The sequence below is a fragment of the Hyla sarda genome, chromosome 8, assembly GCF_029499605.1.
Source record: "Hyla sarda isolate aHylSar1 chromosome 8, aHylSar1.hap1, whole genome shotgun sequence".
In the NCBI taxonomy this organism is placed as follows: Eukaryota; Metazoa; Chordata; class Amphibia; order Anura; family Hylidae; genus Hyla; species Hyla sarda.
In genome coordinates this window covers 206,958,784-206,986,131 of record NC_079196.1, presented here as the reverse complement: position 1 = coordinate 206,986,131, position 27,348 = coordinate 206,958,784, and the positions used below count along the sequence as shown (strand labels likewise).

Genomic DNA, 27,348 nt, shown 5'->3' with positions numbered 1-27,348 from the left:
CCTCCTTCTGTGGAGGAATGGTTTGCTGAGATCATGCATGTTTAACATACGGAGGATCTCCTGTCAGTCATTCCTAGTGATTTAGTCTGTTATACCTGACAGCCTTGGCTGGAGTTTTGTTCTTCTCAACGTTACTACACGGTGACGTAATTTGCCTGTGTCTCGGTTGGGGGTGGATATAGCGTAAATGTGGCTGGGTCTAATATATCGTCATTGGGGCAGGTCTGATATGGTGGCATTGTGGCTGGGTCTGATATATCGTCATTGGGGCCAGGTCTGATATGGTGGCATTGTGGCTAGGTCTAATATATCGTCATTGGGGCAGGTCTAATATGGTGGCATTGTGGCTAGGTCTAATATATCGTCATTGGGGCAGGTCTAATATGGTGGCATTGTGGCTAGGTCTAATATATCGTCATTGGGGTAGGTCTGATATGGAGGTATTGTGACTAGGTCTGATATGGAGGTATTGTGACTAGGTCTGATATGGTGGTATTGTGACTAGGTCTGATATGGTGGCATTGTGGCTAGGTCTAATATATCGTCATTGGGGCAGGTCTAATATGGTGGCATTGTGGCTAGGTCTAATATATCGTCATTGGGGCAGGTCTAATATGGTGGCATTGTGGCTAGGTCTAATATATCGTCATTGGGGCAGGTCTAATATGGTGGCATTGTGGCTAGGTCTAATATATCGTCATTGGGGTAGGTCTGATATGGAGGTATTGTGACTAGGTCTGATATGGAGGTATTGTGACTAGGTCTGATATGGTGGTATTGTGACTAGGTCTGATATGGTGGTATTGTGACTAGGTCTGATATGGTGGTATTGTGACTAGGTCTGATATGGTGGTATTGTGACTAGGTCTGATATGGTGGTATTGTGACTAGGTCTGATATGGTGGTATTGTGACTAGGTCTGATATGGTGGTATTGTGACTAGGTCTGATATGGTGGTATTGTGACTAGGTCTGATATGGTGGTATTGTGACTAGGTCTGATATGGTGGTATTGTGACTAGGTCTGATATGGTGGTATTGTGACTAGGTCTGATATGGTGGTATTGTGACTAGGTCTGATATGGTGGTATTGTGACTAGGTCTGATATGGTGGCATTGTGGCTGGGTCTGATATGGTGGCACTTTCGCTGGGTTTGTTATGGCAGCATTGTGGCTATGTCTGATATGGTGGCATTGGTGCTAGGTCTGATATGGCATCATTGGGGGTAGGTCTGATATGGTGGCATTGTGGCTGGGTCTGATATGGTGGCATTGGGGTAGGTCTGATATGGTGGCATTGTGGCTGGGTCTGATATGACAGCATTGGGGTAGGTCTGATATGCTGCCATTTGGGATAGGTCTGATATTGTGGCATTGGGGCTAGGTCTGATATTATGGCATTGTGGCTAGGTCTGATATGGTGGCATTGGGGCTGGGTCTGATTTGGTGGCATAGTGGCTCAGTATGATAAGGTGGCATTGGGTCTGGATCTGATTTGGTGGCACAGTGGCTCGGTATGATAAGGTGGCTTTGGGGCTGTTGCTGATTTGGTGGCATAGTGGCTCGGTATGATAAGGTGGCATTGTGGTTGGGTCTGATATGACGGCATTGTAGTTGGATCTGATATGGTGGCAATGTGGCTGGGTCTGGTCTGATATGGCATCACAGCATTGTGGCTGGGTCTAATATAGAGGCAATGTGGCTGCGTCTGATATGGTGGCATTGTGGCTGGGTCTGATATGGTGGCACTTTAGCTGGGTTTGTTATGGCGGCATTGTGGCTGGTCTGATATGGTGGCATTGTGGCTGGGTCTGATATGGTGGCACTTTAGCTGGGTTTGTTATGGCGGCATTGTGGCTGGTCTGATATGACGGAATTGTAGTTGGGTCTAATATAGCAGAATTCTGGGTTGGTCTAATAGATATGGTGGCATTGTGGCTGGGTCTGATATGGTGTAATATAGTATATATATATTTAAATATAGTATGTAGTAGGGCTGCACGATATATCGCAAAAGCAATCGAATCGCGATTTTTGCGATATGGCGATACGGCCCCCCGGGAAACATGCAATTATCTGCTCGGGCTGGCTCCCATGGTGGGGGCCGGCCAGAGCAGGTAAAAACTAATTTAAATACTAAAAGTCTGTATTTCCCAACCAGGGGGCCTCCAGTTGTTGCAAAACTACAACTCTTAGCATGCCCGGACCGGCAAAGGCTGTTCGGGCATGCTGGGAGTAGTAGTTTCACAACAGCTGGAGGCACCCTGCTAGAAAAACACTGAGCTAAGGGCGCAGGGAGAAAAATGTAAAAAAAAAACTTCTGCTCACATGTCCGGGCCCTGCAGATTCGTCTCTGTGTGCTCCGGAGTCACCTCTCTTCTTAGTACAGTAGGACCTTTCCCTTTTCAGCCAATCACTGGCCGCAGTGGTGTCACATGTCAAGCCAGTGATTAGCTGATGGGGAAAGGTCTTGTACTGCAGTAATACACTAGGTTTCCTGGGTCCCGCGGAAGATTTGAAATCCGCCCGGGAAACCCAGGGTATTGCTGCAGCACAAGAAAGTGACAGGAGGGGGGGGGGGGGGGGATTTGGGGGAATGTGACAGAAGGGGGAGGATGTGACAAGGGGGGGGGGAATGTGACAGAAGGGGGGAGGATGTGACAGGGGGGGGGGGGGAATGTGACAGAAGGGGGGGAGGATGTGACAAGGGGGGGTGGGTATGTGACAAGGGGGGGGGGTTGAGAAGGGGGGGAATGTGACAAGGGGGGAAATGTGACAAGGGGGAAATGTGACAAGGGGGATGTGACAGAAGGGGGGAATGTGACAGAATGTGGGGGAATGTGACAAGGGGGGAATGTGACAGAAGGGGGGGATGTGACAGAAGGGGGGGGATGTGACAGAAGGTGGGGGAATGTGACAAGGGGGGGAATGTGAGAAGGGGGGGGGATGCGACAAGGGGGGAAATGTGACAAGGGGGAATGTGACAGAGGGGGGGATGTGACAGAAGGGGGGAATGTGACAGAATGTGGGGGAATGAATGTGACAAGGGGGGGATTGTGACAAGGGGGGATGCGACAAGGGGGGGGGGAATGTGACAGAAGGGGGGGATGTGACAGAAGGGGGGGAATGTGACAAGGGGGGAATGTGACAAGGGGGGATGCGACAAGGGGGGGGGGAATGTGACAAGGGGGGGGGGGAATGTGACAAGGGGAGGAGAATGTGACAAGGGGGGGAGAATGTGACAAGGGGGGTGTGACAAGGGGGGGAGAATGTGACAAGGGGTGTGTGACAAGGGGGAGGAGAATATGACAAAGGGGGCGTGTGACAAGGAGGGAATGTGACAGGAGGAGAATGTGAAGGGGGAGGAGAATGTGGCGGGGGGAGAATGTGACAAGGGGGGAGAATGTGAAATAGGCGGTGGGCCTAAAATGGTTAGGTAGATTTGAAATGGAGGATATTGGACATGAAATGGGGGGGATTTCACAATTGTTTTTATTATATCGCATTGCATATCGCAATCGCAATATTTAGGCCCAAAATCGCAATCGCACATTTTTCCCATATCGTGCAGCCCTAGTATGTAGTATATAGTCCAAGACCAGGTTAGGGTTAACGGTAGCTTTACTGAGGTAGACAGATGGTAACAATCTTTACAGCTAGGCCAGGGTCCCAGAGAGGTGGTCAGTAACACAGAAGGAACTCACAGCTTGCTGGGACTTGTAGTGACTTTGGGACAGCCACGCTGACTTTAATAGACCTGAAATGACTGTAGGTAGTGACAGCAGAAATAGATGACTTGACCTACTGGAATGTGGCTGTAGGTGGCTTGAGGCCTCCAGATGTGCTGGACACTAGCACTGAGACGTCTGGTCTTTACTGTGCCTCAGGATCTAAGAGAGAGATTGTAATAACTCCCCCTTTTTATAAAGGGGGGCTGAGCCGGAAGCCCATAGGTCAAGCTACAAGTCACCTGGTTAGCTGGTGCTCTCTGGGTAACAAACACATCATGTGAACACATTATCATGTGACTAACTCAAAGGTCCTTAAAGGTCCTTTATACATAACACACATAACACTATACTTAATATATATTACTATGGGGGAGACACTGCAGGAGGGCCCCTAGGACACAGAGGGACTCAACCTGACAGGGCCTAAGTACTGTACGGGACTATATCCCGTACTGGGACATCACACATGGCGGGAACCTTCCTGAAACGTATGGTAAACCAATACTGCTCAGTGCAGTGTGAACAACACCTAAGGACTTCTGTCATAACATTTAAGCCTGTTTTCGAGTTCCAAGGGGAGCCAGTGACTTTTATTTGGTATTCCGTAATTTTTTACTGCAACAATAGCACATCTGACTGCGCAATTCTTACTGTTAACACACCAGAAACTCTTTAATGCAGTGGTCTCCAAACTGCGGACCTCCAGCTGTTGCAAAACTACAACTCCCAGCATGCCCGGACAGCCAACTGCTGTCCGGGCATGCTGGGAGTTGTAGTTTTGCAGCAGCTGGTGGTCGACAGTTTAGAGACTGATGCTGGACTCTGGAGATGACACTGTTATGGGGGCATGAACCAATGTTCCCCAAATCTGACTGTAACTGTCTGTCCTAACATGATTCCTAAAAGACAAAGCACGCTCCAGTTTTTATTTTCCTAAAAGACAGGGCAAGCTCCAGTTTTTATTTTTATTTTCCTAAAAGACAAGGCAAGCTCCAGTTTTTATTTTAATTAATTAATTAATTAATTAATTAATTAATGTATTTATTTATTTTTGTAAGCGGTTGACACATTTGTTTAATGCGCATGCTCCAAGCTTCGCGCCGCTCTTTTCTGGTCTGAGCGAGCCACCGTACGAGCAGCGGTTGTCATGGTAGCGAAACGCCTCCACCTAGTAACGGCCTAGTAGCCGCTTCAGTCATCATTCGCGGAGCGGGACGCGGGCACCATGTCTTACCGGGATCTAAGGAGTAAGAGCCCTACTTTACCTCTCTTATATTTATGTATAGCGCTGAGTGTCTGTGACGTCACCGCTGATTACTTTATGACGTCGTTCTGGGGGAATCATTGATGCACTGGAGCGACCAATCGCATCCATGCTTTTTAACCTGCGTCGATAAAAGCTGTAATCTGATTGGTTGATACCGGCTGTACTGGTTAAGTGTTGTGAGGGCTTGTTTTACGTCACTGTTGTAAATATTAGCTGATTGTGACGTCATAGTGTAATGACGTTGTATCCTAATGCTATTGAGCCATATCTACTATTATTATTATGATCATGATGTGTTGTAAGGTACAGCTGAGCAGGGAATTATGGGGCAGAAATTCTAGGGTACTTTCTGGCGATATTCTGCATCCTGTATTTCCGCAAGGACTGCGAGATTTATCACGTAAATAGGCTTAAAAATGTATTCCTCGGTTTACACCGTCAACTACGTTGCTAGTTCCCTTTGGAAAGAAAATTTGTGTTTTTGGTGCGTATTTTCAAAAACGTAATTACGAGCCAAAATCTGCCGCAGTGCGAACCAAGCCAGAAGCGAAAGGCTACATGGCGATTTTGGCCGCACGCCGGCTTTTGCGGCCTAATATCACAAGGTCCACCTGCCTGTGAGGTAAATGTGGTTGTTCTGTGACATTATGTCGGACGGATTTACGTCAGCTCGTCATTTGCGACAACCTGTGGGTTGTAGTGTGACCAAATTCGTTTAATTAGCTTGCAATGCAGTCCGCGGGACACAGCGAGATGGTCCGTAAAACGCGTGGGACCAACACTGTTACCCTCTAATTGCTGTCCGTTTCACATATACGTTTTATAGGAACAAGCGTTTACAGAAGCTAAAAATGGATGCTGCTCTGTGCCATACAGCTTAATCTGTTGTAACGTATTCCCATATACACAATAGCGTAGTTGACTACATTTTTATTTACAGCAGAATTAAAAAGACTGGAGGGGAAGCAGTGTGAACCCAGCCTTACTGGTGTGTGTTAAGCCGGGTTCACACCACGTTTTTGCAATACAGTTCCCGTATACATTTTCAATGTGAAAACCGCACAGAACCGTATTGAAAACCGTATGCATTGACTCTCCACTGAAAACCGTACGCCAAAAGATGCATCAGGTTGTGTCCGTTTTGCATCCTGTACGGTTTTGTCAGTTTTTTTTTTCCCGTACTCAAAACCGTAGTCTACCACGTTTTTTGTCCGGGTGAAAAACTGTATTAAACCGTATACGGTTTTTTTTTAAACATGGGAGTCAATGGGAACCGTACAGAACCGCATGTGCATACGGTTCCATCCGGTTTTCAACGTACTGTTTTTGTCTTTGCACAGTTTTTTTTCTTGGAATTTCAATCAAAGGGAAAGTGAAACTTTATTCAAAATGGAGTGAAAAGTTTTAAACATATACGTTTTTTTCTTACAAAACAGGTGCAACTGGACATCCATTTTTTTCAACCCGTATACAGTTTTTAACTGTATACGGGTTGAATTTTGTACACACGTTTTCATACAGTTTAGTCTGGTTTTGAGGAATCCGTTTTTCATCAAAAACCTGATACGGGAACTGTATTGCAAAATGTGATGTGAATGCACCCTTAGGCTGGGTTCACACCACGTTTTTCAAATACGCTTACCGTATACGGATTTCCGCTAAAAAACTTATGGCAAAAACCGTATGACTCCAAATTAAAACGTATACGGTTTTTCCCCGTACGGTTCTATCCATTGCATCCGTTTTTGCCAACGGTTTTGCTATTTTGTTGGAACTAGTTTTCAAGCAATTTAATAAAGTTACTATTGTTCTATTGAAATTCCAATCTGCGCATGTGTCAACTCCAAAAACGGATTAGAAAAACCGTGTGCAACCGTATTCTGAAATTCTATGTACGGTTCTCATAGACAACAAGGTTAAAAGAACCGCATACGGTTTTCCAACTGGAGGCAAAAACGTGGTCGACAGCGTTTTTGCCTACGGTTGAAAAATCGGCAAAACCGTATCCGAGGCAAAACGGATGCAACTGTACACAACATTTGGAATACGGTTTACAATGCATTCTCTATGCATACGTTTTTTTGCGGAAAACCGTAAACGGTTACCGTATTTGAAAATCTTAGTGTGAACCCAGTCTTAGTGCTTTAAGGTTATGTTCACACGTACGGAATCCCGCCGGAGATTCCTGAGCAGCAGAGTCCCATTGTATTCAATGGGATTCTGCTGCGCTGTGCACACTGCGGAATTTCCGCGCCAGATGTTTCTGCCACGGAAATTCCGTTTTCCATGTCTGGAGGAAGAATTAACCTGTTCCTTTTTTTCCGCAAACTCTGCACATTCCTGCGCTGTGTGAACATAGCCTTAGGCTATGTCTTTTGGATAGGGGATAGGATGTCTTGGGGTGGGGTACCCCTTTAAATGCATAGCTTGTTTGTATACATTTTTTCCTATGAAATCTTTTCCCTGTAATTAAAGTTGTAGAATGCAATTCAAATCCTGTTTCTGCTTATGTCTGGGAAAAAAAAGACAACTTATTGAAGCACTCCAGGTTGTTTGATTTTTTTTGCTTACTTAGTGCAGCGTAGTCTTTTATTAGAGAATAGTGTAGAGCAGTGGTCTCCAACCTGCGGATCTCCAGATGTTGCAAAACTACAACTCCCAGCATGCCCGGGCCGACAAGGTCAGTTCACACCTTGTGCAGTTTTGATGTATTTTCTATTTCTAAGTGCATTTTTTAGAGAAATATTGCCTGGAGGTGAGTGATTTGACCTATAAAGGTCTGTTGTCTTTATACTGTGTTCACACGTTTAATTTTTACAGCAATTCGGCCCTGTTTCAGGTGCGATTCTCAAAGTAAATAGCGCCTTTTTGCCACGATTCGTGGAAAATCACAGCAAAATCACAGCAAAAATTCAACATGTGAACTCTGCTTCACGGGATGTGTATAACTACTATATATGCTGATATCTTAGAGATAGCAGCAGTATACAGCTAGAGCTGGCGGAGGTATATAACTACTATATATCCTGATCTCATAGAAAAAAAACAGTAGTATACAGATAGAGCTGCAGTGGAGATGTATAACTACTAGATATCCTGATCACATAGAGATAGCAGCAGTATACAGATAAGCTCTATCTGTTATACATCTCCACTGCAGCTCTATCTGAGATATCCTGATCACATAGAGATAGCAGCAGTATACTGATAGAGCTGGGTGGGGAGGGGTCTGTGAGCTGCCAGGAAGGATCTGATTGGTGATAATGTCATCCTGTAGTTCACAGGAAGTCAGCTGACCACTTCCTGTGGTTTTCCTGTGAGTGCTGGTTACATGATGCAGCTGCAGTATGGATAGAGCTGTGCTGGAATAAACCAGATGGTACTATAGGAATAGTGGAGATGCATGATAAGGGGAAAAAATGAAATAAAAATGTGGAATTCTTCTTTAAAATTATAAAGACGTAAGGCATTACTTCTCCATACATTTTCCCATTGGCTGTGAGTAGAGTTGAGCGAACTTACAGTAAATTGGCTCGTAGCGAACCCCGCAGCTTGGCTGTTAATTTAGTCTGCATAAATTAGTTCAGCTTTTCAAAGGCTCCAGTTGCCTGGAAAAGGTGGATACAGACTAGGGATAAACCAATATCGTTTTTTTAGGGCCGATACTGATACTCTGTGGAGGTTAGGGCCGATAGCCGATTACTTATACCAATATTCCGGTATAAATTAACGGCTATTTATCCCCCCCAGCAACACCGCTGCAGAGCATTGATTTAAAGCGGGCGCTTTAAATCAATGAACTGCAGCGGCTTTTGCGGTGCCAGAGACCGCCGCCGCCGCCACCTGCCTCTCTCCCCCTGCCTGTCCTGAGTCCTATCACCGAGACCCCCCCCACCGCACTGCGCCGCACCCCCCACTGCACCGCCCCGGCCAGAGACCACCGCCGCTGCCCCATTGCCTCCCCCATCCCCGGTTTTATAATTACCTGTTCCCGGGTCCCAGGGTCCACGCTTCTTCTGGCTCCTGCGGCGTCCTGAGCTGTCACTATGTGCACTGATGGTGACGTCGCGTTGAGGATGTCACTCGTCATTGCGCTGCACAGCGTAACACAGGACGCGCAGGAGCCAGAAATAGCGCGGACCCCGGGAACAGGTAATTATAAGACCGGGGATGGGGAGGCAATGGGGCAGCGGCGGAGGCGGTCTCTAGCCGGTGGGGGGGGGGGTCATTATCAGATTATCGGCAAGGTAATTGCCGATACCAATAACGTAAATAATCGTGAATATCGGCCAAACTGATAATCGGTCGATCCCTAATACAAACCTAGGAGACTTATGACTGTCATCCCGGACTTTTCCAGGCAACCAGAGCCCTTGGAAAGCTGAACTAATTTACGCAGACTAAAGTAATCAACAGCCGTGCTGCGAGGGTTCGCTACGAGCCGATTTACTGTAAGTTCGCTCAACTCTAGCTGTGAGGTTTAAAAACAAACAAGCCGTATACCTATCCGCCCTACGTGCCCCAGTTTACCTACTGTGCCTTTTGTGCACCCTGGAGCCTGACTTACCTGTCTGTAAGAGAAGGGGGTGAACTGTATATTTTTGTGAATTCAAGTAGAGAAAAACAGACATGATCGCACATCCTCAAACATGCACAGTGATCCTAGGCTTCTCAGCTAAATTTATTAAACTAACAGGTCGTTCGTGTACTTGATGATCATGAAGCGCAAGCCCACTAGCCACGTCACGGCCACCTGTATGGAGCGGGTCCCTAACGTCCCTAGCATAAAATGTGGTGACCACCACCGCCGCAACACCAGTGCCCACAGGGGGAACAACCCAACTGGCAGAGCAGCCCCAATGCCGCCCATACCAGTCCCTGGGCCGCGCCTCCCCACAGACACGGCGCCACGGCAGCAATTGTAAATTGTAAATGTAAATTATTACCTGATGGGGTGATGATGATGATGATGCGTTGTACCACCAAACTAAGTGGAAGGAACATAGGGAGGTGTTAAAAGGCTGAGGTTTTATGCAAGTCATGGAGTGTGTAGACCAGTGGTCTCCAACCTGCGGACCTCCAGGTGTTGCAAAACTACAACTCCCAGCATGCTGGGAGTTGTAGTTTTGCAACATCTGGAGGTCCGCAGGTTGAAGACCACTGGTGTAGACCGTCCTCAAGAGGTGCTAGTGTAGAGCGGTACGGCCTGTGTTGAGTAAGAGTGAGCCAGGCCTTGGTCCTTATGCAGGATAGTTAGAGGAGCTGGAGGTTGCTGAGGTGCTGGTGGACTGGAGGCTCAGAGATGTGGCACGGGGCCATAGAAAGCTGTATAAGGCCGGGTTCACACCAGGTTTTTGCAATACAGTTCCCGTATACATTTTCAATGTGAAAACCGTACAGAACCCTATTGAAAACCATATGCATTGACTCTCCAATGAAAACTGTATGCGAAAAGATTCATCAGGTTGTGTCCGTTTTGCATCCTGTACAATTTTATTCAGTTTTTTTCCCGTACCCAAAACTGTACCTACCACGGTTTTTGGTCCGGGTGCAAGAACGTATTGAAACGTATACGTTTTTTTTTTTAACATAGGAGTCAACGAGAACCATACAGAACTGTTTGTGCGTACGGTTCCATCAGGTTTTTACTAGGGATTGACCGATATCGATTTTTTTTTTTAGGGCCGATACTCGGTGGAGGTTAGGGCCCATAGCCAATAATTTATACCGGAATATTGGTATAAGTTATCGGCTGTTTCCTCCCCCTCCCCCCCCCCCCCCCCCCGGCAACACCACTGCAGATCATTGATTTAAAGCGGGCGCTTTAAATCAATGAGCTGCAGCGGCTTTTGCGGTGGCAGAGACCACCGCCCGCTTCTCTCCCCCTGCCTGTCCTGGGGTCCTCCTGAGTCCTATAACCGCCACCGCCCCCCCCCCCCCAACACCGCACCGTGCCGCCCCGGCCAGAGACCACTGCAGCCGCTGCCCCATTGCCTCCCCCATTCCCGGTTTTATAATTACCTGTTCCCGGGGTCCACGGTCTGCGCTACTTCTGGCTCCTGCGATGTCCTCCTGAGCTGTCACTGTGCGCACTGACTGTGACGTCTCATTGAGGACATCACTCATCATTGTGCAGCGCACAGCGTAAGGGTGGGTTCACACTACGTTTTGTCCCATACGGGAGCGCATACGGCAGGAGGGAGCTAAAACCTCGCGCTCCCGTATGTGACCGTATGCGCTCCCGTATGCCATTCACTTCAATGAGCCGACCGGAGTGAAACGTTCGGTCCGGTCGGCTCATTTTTGCGCCGTATGCGCTTTTACAACCGGACCTAAAACCGTGGTTGACCACGGTTTTAGGTCCGGTTGTAAAAGCGCATACGGCGCAAAAATGAGCCGACCGGACCGAACGTTTCACTCCGGTCGGCTCATTGAAGTGAAGGGCATACGGGAGCGCATACGGTTACATACGGGAGCGCGAGCTTTTAGCTCCCTCCTGCCGTATGCGCTCCCGTATGGGACAAAACGTAGTGTGAACCCAGCCTCACACAGGACGCCGCAGGAACCAGAAGTAGCCCCGGGAACAGGTAGTTATAAAACCGGGGATGGGGGAGGCAATGGGGCAGTGGCGGCGGTGGTCTCTGGCCGTGGGGGTGCGGTGCGGGGGATTATCGGCAAGGTAATTGTCGATAACGATACAGTCCAAAATTGTGAATATCGGCCGATAATATCGGTCAAACCGATAATCGGTTGATCCCTAGTTTTTACCATACGGTTTTTGACTTTGCACAGTTTTTTTTCTTGGAATTTCAAATAAGTGAAACTTTATTCATAATGGAATGAGAAGTTAAAAACGTACACATTTTTTTCTTAAAAAACTGATACAACTGGACATCATTTTTCAAACCGTATACGGTTTTTAACCATATACGAATTAAAACTTGTACACACATTTTGATACAGTTTAGTCAGGTTTTGAGGAATCAGTTTTTTTTTTAAATCAAAAACCTGATACGGGAACTGTATTGCAAAAAATGTGGTGTGAACCCAGCCTAAGAGAGTGGTCTGCCAGGGCCTGCTTATCATGGAGCAGTTGGTAAGCTAATAGAGTGGCTCGGTCTATGGAGGAGAGTGGCTTGCAGTGGTCTTTGTGGGGCACTGCTGAACCAGTGTCAGTGTATGGATTGTCAACCTGTGACTATGGGATAGTCCTCTGGGACAAACTCTTACATTGAATACTTGTGGAGGTGAGGTAAACTTGTTATTTATTTATTTATTTTTTTTAAATCAACTGGTGCCAGAAAGTTAAAGGGGTATTCCAGGCAAAAACTTTTTTTTTATATATTAACTGGCTCCGGAAAGTTAAACAGATTTGTAAATTACTTCTATTAAAAAATCTTAATCCTTCCAATAGTTATTAGCTTCTGAAGTTTTCTGTCTAACTGCTCAATGATGATGTCACGTCCCGGGAGCTGTGCATGATGGGAGAATATCCCCATAGGAACTGCACAGCTCCCGGGACGTGAGTCATCAGAAAACAGTTACACAGAAAACAACAACTCAACTTCAGAAGCTAATAACTATTGCAAGGATTAAGATTTTTTAATCAAAGTAATTTACAAATCTGTTTAAACTGTCCAGAGCCGCATAGGTTTGCTATGAGGAGTTTCTACTGCTCTGGACAGTTCCTGATATGGACATCAGGTGTCAGCAGAGAGCACTGTGGACAAGACAAAAATGAAATTCAAAAAGAAAAGAATTTCCTCTGTAGCATACAGCTACTAAAATGTACTGGAAGGGTAAAGATTTTTTTTTTAATAGATTAACTTTCTGGCACCAGTTGATTAAAAAAAGTTTTCCACCGGAGTACCCCTTTAATGTCACTATGCTAAAACAGAAGGAGACTGTAGTGTAGTTAGAGGTCTTATTTGAGGCTGAGGGGAACTCCTCTCCTGGTGAGCCGGGAGATAGCTGAAGTGTGATCTGGTTGACCTGCAGGCCTGTAGAAGTTTGGTCTAAAGTGGGGCAATTTATATAGGAAGTTGTTAAAGCTTTAGGGTCTATTCAAATGGCGGAATTTCAGCAAGCGGAATTCCACCTTAAAGGGGTACTCCGGCGCTAAGACATCTTATCCCCTATCCAAAGGATAGGGGATAAGATGTCAGATCGCTGGGGTCCCGCCTCTGGGGACCCCTGGGATCTACCATGCAGCACCCACCTTTAGCGGCTTCCGGAACTGCTGGAGGTCCTCAGGCTGAGTCCAACTCGACCACGAGGACAGAGCATAGTGACGTCACGGCTCCGCTCCTGTGTGATGTCACGCTCAACCCCCCTCAATGCAAGTCTAATTGGGGGGGGGGACGTGACAGCTGTCACGCCCCCTCCCGTAGGCTTGCATTGAGGGGGCGGAGCTGTGATGTCACAATGCTCCGGCCCCACGATTGCCAGTAATCAGACCCGGAGTGAACATGCTCCGGGGACTGATTCTAACGGGGTGCGGCGTGGAAGATCACGGGGGTACCCAGCGGCGGGACCCCCTCGATTAGGCATCTTATCCCCTATCCTTTGGATAAGGGTTAAGATGTCTTAGTGCCGGAGTACCCCTTTAAATGAAAGTGCAATACACTTCTATGGGATTCCGCACTCCCATTCATACTTCTGAATTTCCGCTTGCTTTCATTTGAGGCGGAATTCCACGAAATTCTGCCATGTGAATAGACCCTCACTGTCATAAAAAAAGCTTTTATATTAAAGAGGGCGATGGGCACCGCTGAAATAATAAACGTGGGTGCAAAGAGGTTGCTCAAATATGAGACAAATGAAAAAAAGGGAAAGACTGGCAACCACAAAGAATGCACACCAACACATATACAAATAAATATAAATATTACTTTATTAGAAAAACCACAAAGGGGGAGACCATCTTAAAAACACTTAAAAACACAAATTAATACACAGAGAGAAGGGACGTGACCCTACCTCAACCCCCTAACCAACGCTAAATAGCGTGTCGGTAGGAAACTGTCCGCAAAATCAATACAAGTAAACCCTGCCAAGTCCACTAAAGATGATACAAACAATATAAATAACAAGTAAGGTGAAAAAATGTTTTGTATAAATAATGCCCTCCCGCAAAAAACACCAAGAATGTAGCAGGGAAAAATAATCCTAAACAGAGATAAATAAAGTGCCACTATTTACTTAACAAAATAACACCAAAGTGCTAAAAGCACCGAAAAATCTGTGTATATGAATAGACTATACTGCTAACTGGAAAAGGAGTGTGCAATACTAAACAGAAAAAATGAAAAAATATACTCAAGGACTTGGACCCACGGAAGGACTATAAAGGTACACAGACATAGGACAGTTTCCACCGTGGGACAGGGGACAGCTTGCTCCGCGCATTCCGCCGTCTGCTATGGCGGCTTCCTCAGGAGTTTTTTCCCTGCTACATTCTTGGTGTTTTTTGCGGGAGGGCATTATTTATACAAAACATTTTTTCACCTTACTTGTTATTTATATTGTTTGTATCATAAAAAAAGCTTTTGACATGTTGGTCAGACCTATCAAGCGTTGTGGATCACACCAGGTCTTGCTCCTGAAACCCGCTGCAATCATTGGGATCCGCTCCCCAGCCGACCAGGAGATCCGACCTTTTCTCTGCATAGAAGTTTATGCAAAATCCTAGTTTTTGAGGAACAGGGCTCCCAGTCACCAGGATGGCCCCCGGCGGCTACATAGATCTCTTCCGTTACACAAACATGGAGAGATTCCAATCGCTGGTGACGGGGATCTCTGCTTCTGGCTGATTCAATAGCTATTATCTCTGTGATATACGCCACAACACTTCAGAGTAAATCATAGTCCTTTATAAGAAGTGGGAGCCTATGTCTATTTCTGTTTCAATAATTCTTATTAAAGGGGTACTCCGGTGGAAAACTTATTTATTTATTTATTTATTTATTTATTTATTTTAAATCAACTGGTACCAGAGAATTAAACAGATTTGTAAATTACTTCTATAAAAAAAATCTTAATCCTTCCAGTACTTATTAGTTGCTGAATATTACAAAGGAAATTATTTTCTTTTTGGAACACAGAGCTCACTGCTGACATCACGAGCACAGTGCTCTCTGCTGACATCTCTGTCCATTTTAGGAATTGTCCAGAGTAGGAGAAAATCCCCATAGCAAACATATGCTGTTCTGGACAGTTCCTAAAATGGACAGAGATGTCAGCAGAGAGCACTGTGGTCATGATGTCAGCAAAGAGCTCTGTGTTCCAAAAAGAAAAGAATTTCCTCTGGAGTATTAAGCAGCTGATAAGTACTGGAAGGATTAAGATTTTTTAATAGAAGTAATTTACAAATCTGTTTAACTTTCTGGCAGCAGTTGATTTGAAAAAAAAAATAAAAAAAATTGGTTTCCACCGGAGTACCCCTTTTTTTTTTTTCAAATCAACTGGTGCCAGAAAGTTAAGCATATTTGTAAATTACTTCTATTAAAAAATCTTAATCCTTCCAGTACTTATCAGCTGCTGTATGATCCACTGGAATAGGTCTTTCTTCCTGGAGTTCTTTTCTGTCTGACCACTGTCTGACCACAGTGCTCTCTGCTGACACCTCTGTCCATGTCAAGAACTTTCCAGAGTAGAAGCAAATCCCCCATAGCAAACCTGTCCTGGTCTGGACAGTTCCTTATACAGACAGAGGTGTCAGCAGAGAGCACTGTGGTCAGACTGAAAATAACTCCAGAAAGAAGTACAAATTCCTCTGGCGTATTCAGCAGCTGATAAGTACTGGAAGGGTTATTTTTTACATAGAATTAATATACAAATCTGTTTACTTTGTGGCACCAGTCAATTAGAAAAAATGACCCCTTTAAAGTGTATTTAGTAGAATTGTAGGAGTGTATGGCGGTGTTACAGCATTACATAATCCTCTTACAGGTTCTTACTGGGGTCCTTGAACTGAGGAAGTTATATGTACACACAATTCTGCAGCGTGACATTGTGGTTAATGCATAGTTTATTTTCCTGCACACCGATGAAGATCTAATCGATGTCCCCTGATGTAGACTAAAAGCTCTTAACACATTTTCCACGCGGAGAGAATGTTCTGCGGCGCTGACTATCAATAAATAATACATTTCCATTCATTAGATTGAGTGCATAAAGCTTGGCCTTCAGAGCCGATAAAACATAGCAGAGTTTCTTGGGATATGTTCACATGGGCAAAAACACATCAAAAAGCGCTGTGGGACTTGCTGTGTGGATTTTAATGCTGTTTTGAAACTCCCATTAAAGGGGTACTCCGGTGAAAACCTTTTTTCTTTTAAATCAACTGGTGGCAGAAAGTTAAACATATTTGTAAATTACTTCTATTAAAAAAATCTTAATCCTTCCTGTACATATTAGCTGCTGAATACTACAGAGGAAATCCTTTTCTTTTTGGAATGCTCTCTGATGACATCACGAGCACAGTTCTCTCTGTTGACGTTATTATTAGAGATGAGCGAACTTACAGTAAATTCGATTCGTCACGAACTTCTCGCCTCGGCAGTTGATGACTTTTCCTGCATAAATTAGTTCAGCCTTCAGGTGCTCCGGTGGGCTGGAAAAGGTGGATACATTCCTAGGAAAGAGTCTCCTAGGACTGTATCCATCTTTTCCAGCCCACCGGAGCACCTGAAAGCTGAACTAATTTATGCAGGAAAAGTCATCAACTGCCGAGCCGAGAAGTTCGTGACAAATTGAATTTACTGTAATTTCGCTCATCTCTAGTTATTATAATAATAATAATAACTCTTTATTTATTGTTGTCCTTAGTGGGATTTGAACCCAAGTCCCCAGCACTGTAAGGCAGCAGTGCTAACCACTGAGCCAACATGCTGCCCTCAGCATACATCTGCTATGCACGGTTGCTAAAATGGACACAGATGTCAGCAGAGAGCACTGTGCTCGTGATGTCATCAGTGTTCCAAAAAGAAAGGAATTTCCTCTGTAGCATTCAGCAGCTAATAAGTACTGGAAGGATTAAGATTTTTTAATAGAAGTAATTTACAAATATGTTTAACTTTCTGCCACCAGTTGATTTAAAAGAAAAAAGGTTTTCACCGGAGTACCCCTTTAACCCCTTAAGGACACAGCCCATTTTCACCTCTAGGACGCAGCCCTTTTTTGCACATCTGACCACTGTCACTTTAAACATTAATAACTCTGGAATGCTTTTACTTATCAATCTGATTCCGAGATTGTTTTTTCGTGACATATTCTACTTTAACATAGTGGTAAATTTTTGTGGTAACTTGCATCCTTTCTTGGTGAAAAATCCCAAAATTTGATGAAAAAATTGAAAATTTTGCATTTTTCTAACTTTGAAGCTCTCTGTTTGTAAGGAAAATGGATATTCCAAATATTATTTTTTTTGGATTCACATATACAATATGTCTACTTTATATTTTCATCATAAAATTGACAAGTGTTTACTTTTGGAAGACACCAGAGGGCTTCAAAGTTCAGCAGCAATTTTACAATTTTTCACAAAATTTTCAAACTCGCTATTTTTCATGGACCAGTTCAGATTTGAAGTGGATTTGAAGGGTCTTCATATTAGAAATACCCCATAAATGACCCCATTACAAAAACTGCACCCCCCAAAGTATTCAAAATGACATTCAGTAAGTGTTTTAACCCTTTAGGTGTTTCACAGGAAAAGCAGCAAAGTGAAGGAGAGAATTCAAAATCTTCATTTTTTACACTTGCACGTTCTTGTAGACCCAATTTTTGAATTTTTACAAGGGGTAAAAGGATAAAATTTATACTTGAATTTGTAGCCCAATTTCTCTCGAGTAAGCACATACCTCATATGTCTATGTAAATTGTTCGGCGGGCGCAGTAGAGGGCTCAGAAGCGAAGGAGCGACAAGGGGATTTTGGAGAGTACGTTTTTCTGAAATGGTTTTTGGGGGCATGTTGCATTTAGGAAGCCCCTATGGTGCCAAAACAGCAAATAAAAAAAACATGGCATACCATTTTGGAAACTAGACCCCTTGAGGAACGTAAAAAGGAATTAAGTGAGCCTTAATACCCCACAGGTGTTTCATGACTTTTGCATATGTAAAAAAAAAAAAAAAAAATTTTTCACTAAAATGTGTGTTTCCCCCCAAATTTCACATTTTTGCAAGGGTTAATAGCAGAAAATACCCCCCAAAATTTGTAACCCCATCTCTTCTGAGTATGGAGGTACCCCATAAGTTGACCTGAAGTGCATTACGGGCGAACTACAATGCTCAGAAGAGAAGGAGTCATATTTGGCTTTTTGAGAGCAAATTTTGCTCGGGGGGCATGTCGCATTTAGGAAGCCCCTATGGTGCCAGGACAGCAAAAAAAAACGACATGGCATACCATTTTGGAAACTAGACTCCTTGAGGAACGTAACAAGGGATAAAGTGAACCTCAATACCCCACAGGTGTTTCACGACTTTTGCATATGTAAAAAAAAAGATTTTTTTTTACCAAAAATGCTTGGTTTAGCAAAAATTTTACATTTTTAAAAAAGGTAATAGCAGAAAATACCCCCCAACATTTGAAGCCCAATTTCTCCCGATTCAGAAGACACCCAATATGGGGATGAAAAGTGCTCTGCTGGCGCACTACAGGTCTCAGAAGAGAAGGAGTCACATTTGGCTTTTTGGAAGCAAATTTTGCTCTGGGGGCATGCCGCATTTAGGAAGCACCTATGGTGCCAGGACAGAAAAAAAACCCCACATGGCATACCATTTTGGAAACTAGACCCCTCGGGGAACGTAACAAGGGGTAAAGTGAACCTTAATACCCCACAGGTGTTTCACGACTTTTGCATATGTAAAAAAAAAAATATTTTTTTTACACTAAAATGCTTGTTTTCCCCCAAATTTTACAATTTTACAAGGGATAATAGCAGAAAATACCCCCCAAAATTTGTAACCCCATCTCTTCTGAGTATGGAAATACCCAATAAGTGGACGTGAAGTGCACTGGGGGTGAACTACAATGCTCAGAAGAGAAGGAGCATCATTGAGCTTTTGGAGAGAGAATTTGGCCATGTGCATTTCCAAAGCCCGCCGTGGTGCTAGAACAGTGGACCCCCCACATGTGACCCCATTTTTAAAACTACACCCCTCACGGAAGGTAATAAGGGGTGCAGGGAGAATTTACACCCCACTGGCATTTGACGGATCTTTGGAACAGTGGGCTGTGCAAATTAAAAATTTTATTTTTCATTTTCACAGACCCCTGTTTCAAAGATCTGTCAGACACCTGTGGGGCGTAAATGCTCACTGTACCCCTTATTACATTCCGTGAGGGGTGTAGTTTCCAAAATGGGGTCACATGTGGGTATTTATTGTTTTGCACTTATGTCAGAACCACTGTAAAATCAGCCACCCCTGTGCAAATCACCTATTTAGACCTCAAATTTACATGGTGCACTCTCCCTTCTGGGCCTTGTTGTGCGCCCCCAGAACACTTTGCGCCCACATATGGGGTATCTCTGGGAGAAATTGCGTTACAAATTTTGGAGGCTTTTTTTCTTTTACCGCTTGTGAAATTTTAAAGTATGGGGCAACACCAGTATGTTAGTGTACAAAAATGTTTTTTTTTTACACTAACATGCTGGTGTAGACCCCAACTTTACCTTTTCATAAGGGGTAAAAGGAGAAAAAGCCCCCCAAAATTTGTTAGGCAATTTCTCCCGAGTACGGCGATACCCCATATGTGGCCCTAAACTGTTGCCTTGAAATACGACAGGGCTCCAAAGTGAGAGCGCATTCGCATTTGAGGCCTAAATTAGGGATTTGCATAGGGGTGGACATAGGGGTATTTTACACCAGTGATTCTCAAACAGGGTGCCTCCAGCTGTTGCTAAACTCCCAGCATGCTTGAACAGTCAATGGCTGTCCGGAAAAGCTGGGAGTTTTTGTTTTGCAACAGCTGGAGGCTCCGTTTTGGAAACACTGCTGTAGGATACGTTTTTCATTTTTATTGGGGGGGAAGGGGTGGTGGGGGGGGGGGGCAGTGTAAGTGTGTATATGTAGTGTTTTACTCTTTATTTTATGTTAGTGTAATGTAGTGTTTTTAGGTTACATTCACACTGACGGCGGATTACACTGAGTCTCCCGCTAGGAGTTTGAGCTGCGGCTGCTGCAGCTCAAACCTGAAGCAGGGAATTCACTGTAATCCGCCGCCAGTGTGAATGTAACCTGTACATTCACATGGGAGGGGGGGGGGGGGGCAAAACTACAACTCCCAGCATGCACTGACAGAACGTGCATGCTGGGAGTTGTAGTTTTGCAACAGCTGGAGGCACACTGGTTGGAAAATACTGAGTTAGGTAATAGAACCTATTACCTAACTTGGTATTTCCCAACCAGTGTGCCTCCAGCTGTTACAGAACTACAACTCTCAGCATGTACTGATTGCCAAAGGGAATGCTGGGAGATGTAGTTATGCAACAGCTGGAGGCACGCAAGTACAACTCCCAGCATGCCGAGACAGCCATTTGCTGTTCCTGAATGCTGGGAGTTGTAGTTTTGCAAGATTTAGAGGGGTTCAGGCTAGAGATCACTGACAGTGGTCTCTAAACTGTGGCCCTCCAGATGTTGCAAAACTACAAATCTCAGCATGCTAAGACAGCAAACTGCTGTCTGAGCATGCTGGGAGTTGTAGTTTTGTAATATCTGGAGGGCTACAGTTTAGAGACCACTGTCAGTGATCTCTAGCCTGAACCCCTCTAAATCTTGCAAAACTACAACTCCCAGCATGCCAACACAGCAAACAGCTGTCAAGGCATGCTGGGAGTTGTAGTTTTGCAACATCTGGAGGGCGACAGTTTAGAGACCACTCTCTAAACTGTCGCCCTGCAGATGTTGCTAGGCAACAGACTCCTGGACACGCGGCGTCATACTTACCTCCACCGCCGAGATGATCAAAGCCGCCGCCGTCATCTGGAGCTCCGCCGCCGGGTAAGTGATCGCCGCCGCTGCCGCTACTAGATGGTTCCCCCCGCTGTGCCCGGACACCGATGGGCGGGCATAGCGCGGGGAACCAAACTTTAACCCCCCCGCCCCCAGTCTGCTATTGGTCGGCCGCTCCGCCGATCAATAGCAGGGATAGGAGGGGTGGCAACCCTGCCACCTCACTCCTATCTCTTCAAGGGGGGTCGAGGGTGTCTTGGACACCCCCGATCCCCCTTATTTTATTGCGGCGCCGCCGTTGATGGGCAGGGGGAGAGCGCTCCCCCTGCAAACACCATAGATGCCGTGATCAGATTGATCACGGCATCTATGGGGTTAATGCTGCCGGGACTGGCGCGATCGCGGCCCCGGCAGCTGCGGTGGGACTCCGGCTGTGATTGACAGCTGAGTCCCACCCGCGATCTCCTGCGCTGCCCGCGGCAGAGCAGGAGATTGCTTGGACGTATGCATACGTCCATTTGCGCGAACATGTAATTCGCCTGGACGTATGCATACGTCCAATAGCGGGAAGGGGTTAATTGGACCTAATATGCAGCCGAAGCCTGCAGCTTTTGCAAAACTACAACTCCCAGCATGCCTGGACAGCCAACGGCTGTCCGGGCATGCTGGGAGTTGTAGTTTTGCAACAGCTGGGGCACCTTGGTTGTGAATTATGAGTCTGCCAATAAGGAGCCCTATTTAGATTTAAAGGGGTACTCCGGAGAAAATTAAATGTTTTCAAATCAACTAGTGCCAGAAAGTTTTATACTGTTTACATTTGTAAATTACTTTTTAATATAAAAATCTTAATCCTTCCAGTACTTATCAGCTTCTGTATGCTCCAGAGGAAGTTGTGTAGCTCTTTCCAGTCTGACCACAGTGCTCTCTGCCGCCACCTCTGTCTGTGTGAAGAACTCTCCGAAGCAGGAAAAGATCCCCAAAGCAAACCTATCCTGCTCTGGACAGTTCCTGAGATGGACAGCGGTGTCAGCAGAGAGCACTGTGGTCAGTCAAAAAGAAAAAAAACTCACTGAAGAGCATACAGCAGCTGATAAGTACTGGAAGGATTACGATTTTTTAATAGAAGTAATTTACAAATCTGTAGAATTTTCTCCAGAACCCCTCTTTAAATGGGTAATCCTTATCCAAGACAGAGCTAGTTTCTTCCAAAAACAGCACCACATGTCTGCAGGTTGTGTGTGGTATTGAAGCTCAGTTCCGTTGAAGTGAATGGAGCCAAATTGTAGTACCACACACACAACAGGTGTGGTGCTGTTTGTAAAAGAAATACGTTTATTTATTTTTATTTTTTTATATACACTATAAGGGATTTCTATGTTCTAAAGTTATTTGATTTATGAACACGGTCAAGTTTGTTGTAACTAAAGTTACATTCTATTTACATTTGTTACCAAATGCTTTCTCTAAAATAAGTCACCCACCTTTTTTCCGGGTTTTCCATCTAAACCTTTCCTTTTCTGTCCTCAGATTTCACGGAAATGATGCGGGCGCTCGGGTACCCCCGCCTCATCTCCATGGAGAATTTTCGCAGCCCCAACTTTCCCCTGGTCTCGGAAGTTCTCATATGGTTGGTGAAAAGGTATGGTATACTGTTACTATGTAAAGGGAATGTTTTTAACCCCTTAAGGACGCAGCTCATTTTCACCTTAAGGACGGAGCCCTTTTTCTCAATTCTGACCACTGTCACTTTACGCATTAATAACTCTAAGATGCTTTTACCAATTATTCTGATTCTGAGATTGTTTTTTCGTGCCATATTCTACTTTATTTTGGTGGTAAATTTTCATTGTTACTTGCATCCTTTCTTGGTGAAAAATCCCAAAATGTCATGAAAATTGCATTTTTCTAACTTTGAAGCTCTCTGCTTGTAAGGAAAATGGATATTTTTTTTATATTGATTCACAAATACAATATGTCCACTTTATGTTGGCATCATAAAATGGACATATTTTTACTTTTTGAAAAAATTAGAGGGCTTCAAAGTAGAGCAGCAATTTTCAAAATTTTCATGAAAATTGCAAAATCTGAAGGGCCAAATGTTACAGAATTACAACTCCCAGCATGCCTGGGCAGTCTAGGCATGCTGAGAGATGTAGTTTGGCAGCATCTGGAGGGCCACCGTTTGGGCATCACTGTAATAGTGGTCTCCAAACTGTGACCCTCCGATGTTGCAAAACTACAACTCCCAGCATGCCCAAACTGCCTTTGGCTGTCTGGGTATGCTGGGAGTTTGTTTGGCAACCACTAGAAGGGCAGCAGTAAAGATCGCTTTCAGCAGGCATCCCGGTCCGGTCCCCAACCGGCTAGCGGTGGGGACCGGAATTCCCACGGGCGTATGCATACGTATGCACACGATCACTACTATAAGGATATCAAGACCACTCCACACTGCATGACCACAGAGGGAAGGTGTTTGCATGGAATGGTGGCCACACTGCTGCCCCATACATAGTCTATGGTATTGACAAAGATCTCTTCATTGCTGCAGTCTGATAGGACAGGAGTGAGCACAGAGGAGTGCTTGTCCTGCCCTCACTTCCTGGACATTGTCCCAGCCTGTACTTCAGCTGGGACAAAGATGATGCTGCAGCCAGACAGGATTTTGTTCTGTATGGTATGGAGATCCCTAGTGGTCATTTTTTGTAAGCCATGATTTCTATCAAAAGGAGATAACATTTTTTTTATGACGTATATTACAAAGGTTAATGTACAACATAAAAAAGTTCTTGATTCAGACAGTGCCCAATTAAAGAGGACCTATGGCCAACCCCCAAAAATATTTTACTATGATTAAATAGCTTAGGGTGACCTGATCATACACCTTTTGACAGTTTTCTTGATAAGCCCCCCTGTTCCCAAAATATGTGGGAATCTGTCAAATGGGCGTGAACTTAATATTTATGGGGTGGGATTATGTAGTCGGGTGTGTGAATATTGTACATTGAGGGGCATGTATGCCTAATACACACCCCCTGACTGTATAATCCTGCTCATCACCTGGTCCTCTTTATATAATATATACATATGTGTGTTAAAGGAAATCTGTCATCAGAATCACCCGCACTAAACCTGTTACACAGGCTTGTAGTGCGGGTGATCCTGATTAAAACGCTTCTTACCTGGTTAAAAATGGTTCAGCGGTTCTTCAGATATCTTTATCTTTAGTTTTCTGTTATTCCCTGGCTTGGGACTCAGTGGGAGGTCTTATCATCTCGGACTCGGCTACACGTCATTCTAGCTGAGCGGAGCGGCCCCCCGGCTCATGAATATTCATGAACTTATCCTCGTAATCTAACTCCTTTTTCTAGGTCTGGTGGGGAGGGCCGCGCATGCGCCGCGTTCCGTACACCTGGAAGCGGCGTTCTCCACCCGGGTTTTCACTTATGCAGCCCGTCTTCTTACTTGTATTGGGCCGCAGCGCGAGTGAAGCCGGGGGGAGAACGCTGCTTCCGGGTGTACGGAACGTGGCGCATGTGCGGCCCTCCCCACCAGACCTAGAAAAAGGAGATAGATTACGAGGATAAGTTCATGAATATTCATGAGCCGGGGGGCCGCTCCGCCCAGCTAGATTGACGCGTAGCCGAGTCCGAGATGATAACACCTCCCACTGAGTCCCAAGCCAGGGAATAACAGAAAACTAAAGATAAAGATATCTGAAGGACCGCTGAACCATTTTTAACCGGGTAAGAAGCGTTTTAATCAGGATCACCTGCACTACAAGCCTGTGTAACAGGTTTAGTGCGGGTGATTCTGATGACAGATTTCCTTTAAGTTTTTAAAAAAATGTTTTATATATAATTTTTTTTAACCTCTTGAGGGAGAAGGACTTACCTGTCCTGCTCCCCTTCTATGATTCACGCTCAGGAACAGAGCATGGGTCATAGCGGGGTGGTCCCGGCAGCTATCTGTCACTGGGACCCATGGCTAATGACAGACATCACCAATCACGGTGATGCCTGGCATTAACTCAAAGCTGATTGCAGCATCTAAAATGTAAAAAAAAAAAACCACTTCCCAGCAGTGCTGATCGGGACCGCGGTGTCCCGATCAGCTGAGAGGACGGCGGGAGGGCCCTTACCTGCCTACTCGCCATCCGATCGTTGGTCTGAAGCTCCAGTCAGCCTCATCAGGCTGGAGCAGCAGAGCACCGATAACTCTGATCAATGCTGTGCTATGGCATAGCATTGAACAGTGTATGAACTCTGAAGATTGCATGTAATAGTCCCCTATGGGGACTATAATATTGTATTAAAGGAAAATAAAAAAAAAAGTTAACAAAGTGATTTAACCCCTTCCCTGTAAAAAATTTGAACCACCCCCTTAAAAAAATAAATTAATAATAATATATAACCAAAGGATAAATTGGCCTGCACTATTGATCCAAACTATTGTAAAAACCTGGCTTGCGGGTGCAGGCTGCTGGGCTAAATATATAGCAACAGGAGAATACAGCAGCACACTGCTAGCACAAAGATATAGATGAAACATGAGTATATAGATAAATATTGAGTATATAGATAGAACATGAAAAGCTATACAGCTGTAATGCAATAAATGAAGATATGAAACTATGAAAATATGAGGTACTTAGCTTGCAAATTTGGCGCCAAAGTGTGTACTGTTCACACAGAGTCATATACACAGTGTAGGGTCCGTCCCAGAATGAGGTCACCTTACCGTGGTGGGACGGTCCACGCTATTTGGCGCCAAATTTGCAAGCTAAGTACCTCATATTTTCATAGTTTCATATCTTCATTTATTGCATTACAGCTGTATAGCTTTTCATGTTCTATCTATATACTCATGTTTTATCTATGTACTCATGTTTCATCTATATCTTTGTGCTAGCAGTGTGCTGCTGTATTCTCCTGTTGTTGTATGTATGTATGTATATGTATATATATATATATATATATATATATATATATATATATATATATATATATATATATATATATATAATAAACATATGTGGTATCGCCGTGTTCGTAGATGTCTTAACTATAAAAATGTAAATATACTTTAACTGCATAGCCAATGGCGTATACGGAAAAAAAATACCAAAGTCCAGAATTGCGTATTTTTGGTCCCTTTGTATACCCTAAAAAACCCCTAAGTTATAGGGGTCAGAAGAAGACATTTTAAACATGCTAATTTTCCTACAAAAAGTTATGATTTTTTTGTAAAACAATATCAAATCGAAATAGCTTGGGTATCATAAAGATAAGGTGTAATTTTTACCAAAAAGTGCATGTGTTGAATTGAAAGCACCCAAAAGTAAAAAAACATTGCGTTTTTTTTTCAATTTTGCTCCACAAATAATTTTTAGGGGGGTTTTGCCGTAGATTTTGTGGTGAAATGATTGATGTCATTACAAAGTGAAATTGGTAGTGCAAAAAAAAAGCCCTCATATGGGTCTGTAGGTGGAAAGCGTTATTATTTTTTGATGGGGAGGAGGAGAAAACGAAAGTGCAAAAATTAAAAATGGCCCCCGTCCTCAAGGGGTTAAAGCATAATTTTTGCAATTTAAACAAAGTATTCAATAAACAGGAAAAACTGGAACACTTCTTGCCACAGTGGTAATGAAGTTTTCTATAAATGGATTTGAACTTAAGGTTTTCATGAAAACTGGAACAGGCTGAATTATTTCCCTTTTTTTACTTCTCATTTCTTGTTATTTTGTTACTTTCCCTGTTTATTAGATACAATGAGACTTTAGACTTCTGTTCTTACTGTTCATGTTGGACATGAATGCAGTCACCACAATAAACATTACCGTAAATGCCTTTTCATGGCCTCTTTCCAATGTATTGTCATGTAGGGGAAATGACAACCAAGTCAGTATATCATGCTCAGAAAGTGAAAGCATTTTCAAAATTGTAACCATTTGAGCTGAAATCTCTGTACAGGTTATTTGTAGTCTGAAAATAATCCCACAGCATTATGGGAGCTCATCTTTGCTTTTAGGGGTTAAAGTTAGTGCTGCTCTTTAGCATAATACATGATGTAACTCAGGATCAGTACAGGGTAAGTAATGTAATGTATGTACACAGTGACCTCACCAGCAGAATAGTGAGTACAGCTCTGGAGTATAATACAGGATATAACTCAGGATCAGTACAGGATAAGTAATGTAATGTATGTACACAGTGACCTCACCAGCAGAATAGTGAGTACAGCTCTGGAGTATAATATATGATATAACTCAGGATCAGTACAGGATAAGTAATGTAATGTATGTACACAGTGACCCCACCAGCAGAATAGTGAGTACAGCTCTGGAGTATAATACAGGATATAACTCAGGATCAGTACAGGATAAGTAATGTAATGTAT

At 44.3% G+C, this 27,348-nt stretch overlaps 1 protein-coding gene across 5 annotated transcripts in view; it reads left to right on the top strand.

Annotated features, from left to right (window-relative positions):
- The first annotated feature begins 4,786 nt into the window (after positions 1 to 4,786).
- The window catches only part of CLUAP1 (clusterin associated protein 1), a 103,055-nt gene continuing 80,493 nt past the window's right edge, over positions 4,787 to 27,348 (top strand). For 3 of the 5 annotated variants that reach the window (XM_056536043.1, XM_056536046.1, XM_056536047.1), the window contains exons 1-2: positions 4,787 to 4,977; positions 22,480 to 22,591. In XM_056536043.1, coding sequence (XP_056392018.1) covers positions 4,956 to 4,977; positions 22,480 to 22,591 — 134 coding nt within the window. In that variant the 5' untranslated portion in view covers positions 4,787 to 4,955. The other 2 variants (XM_056536044.1, XM_056536045.1) reach the window with 2 other exon arrangements.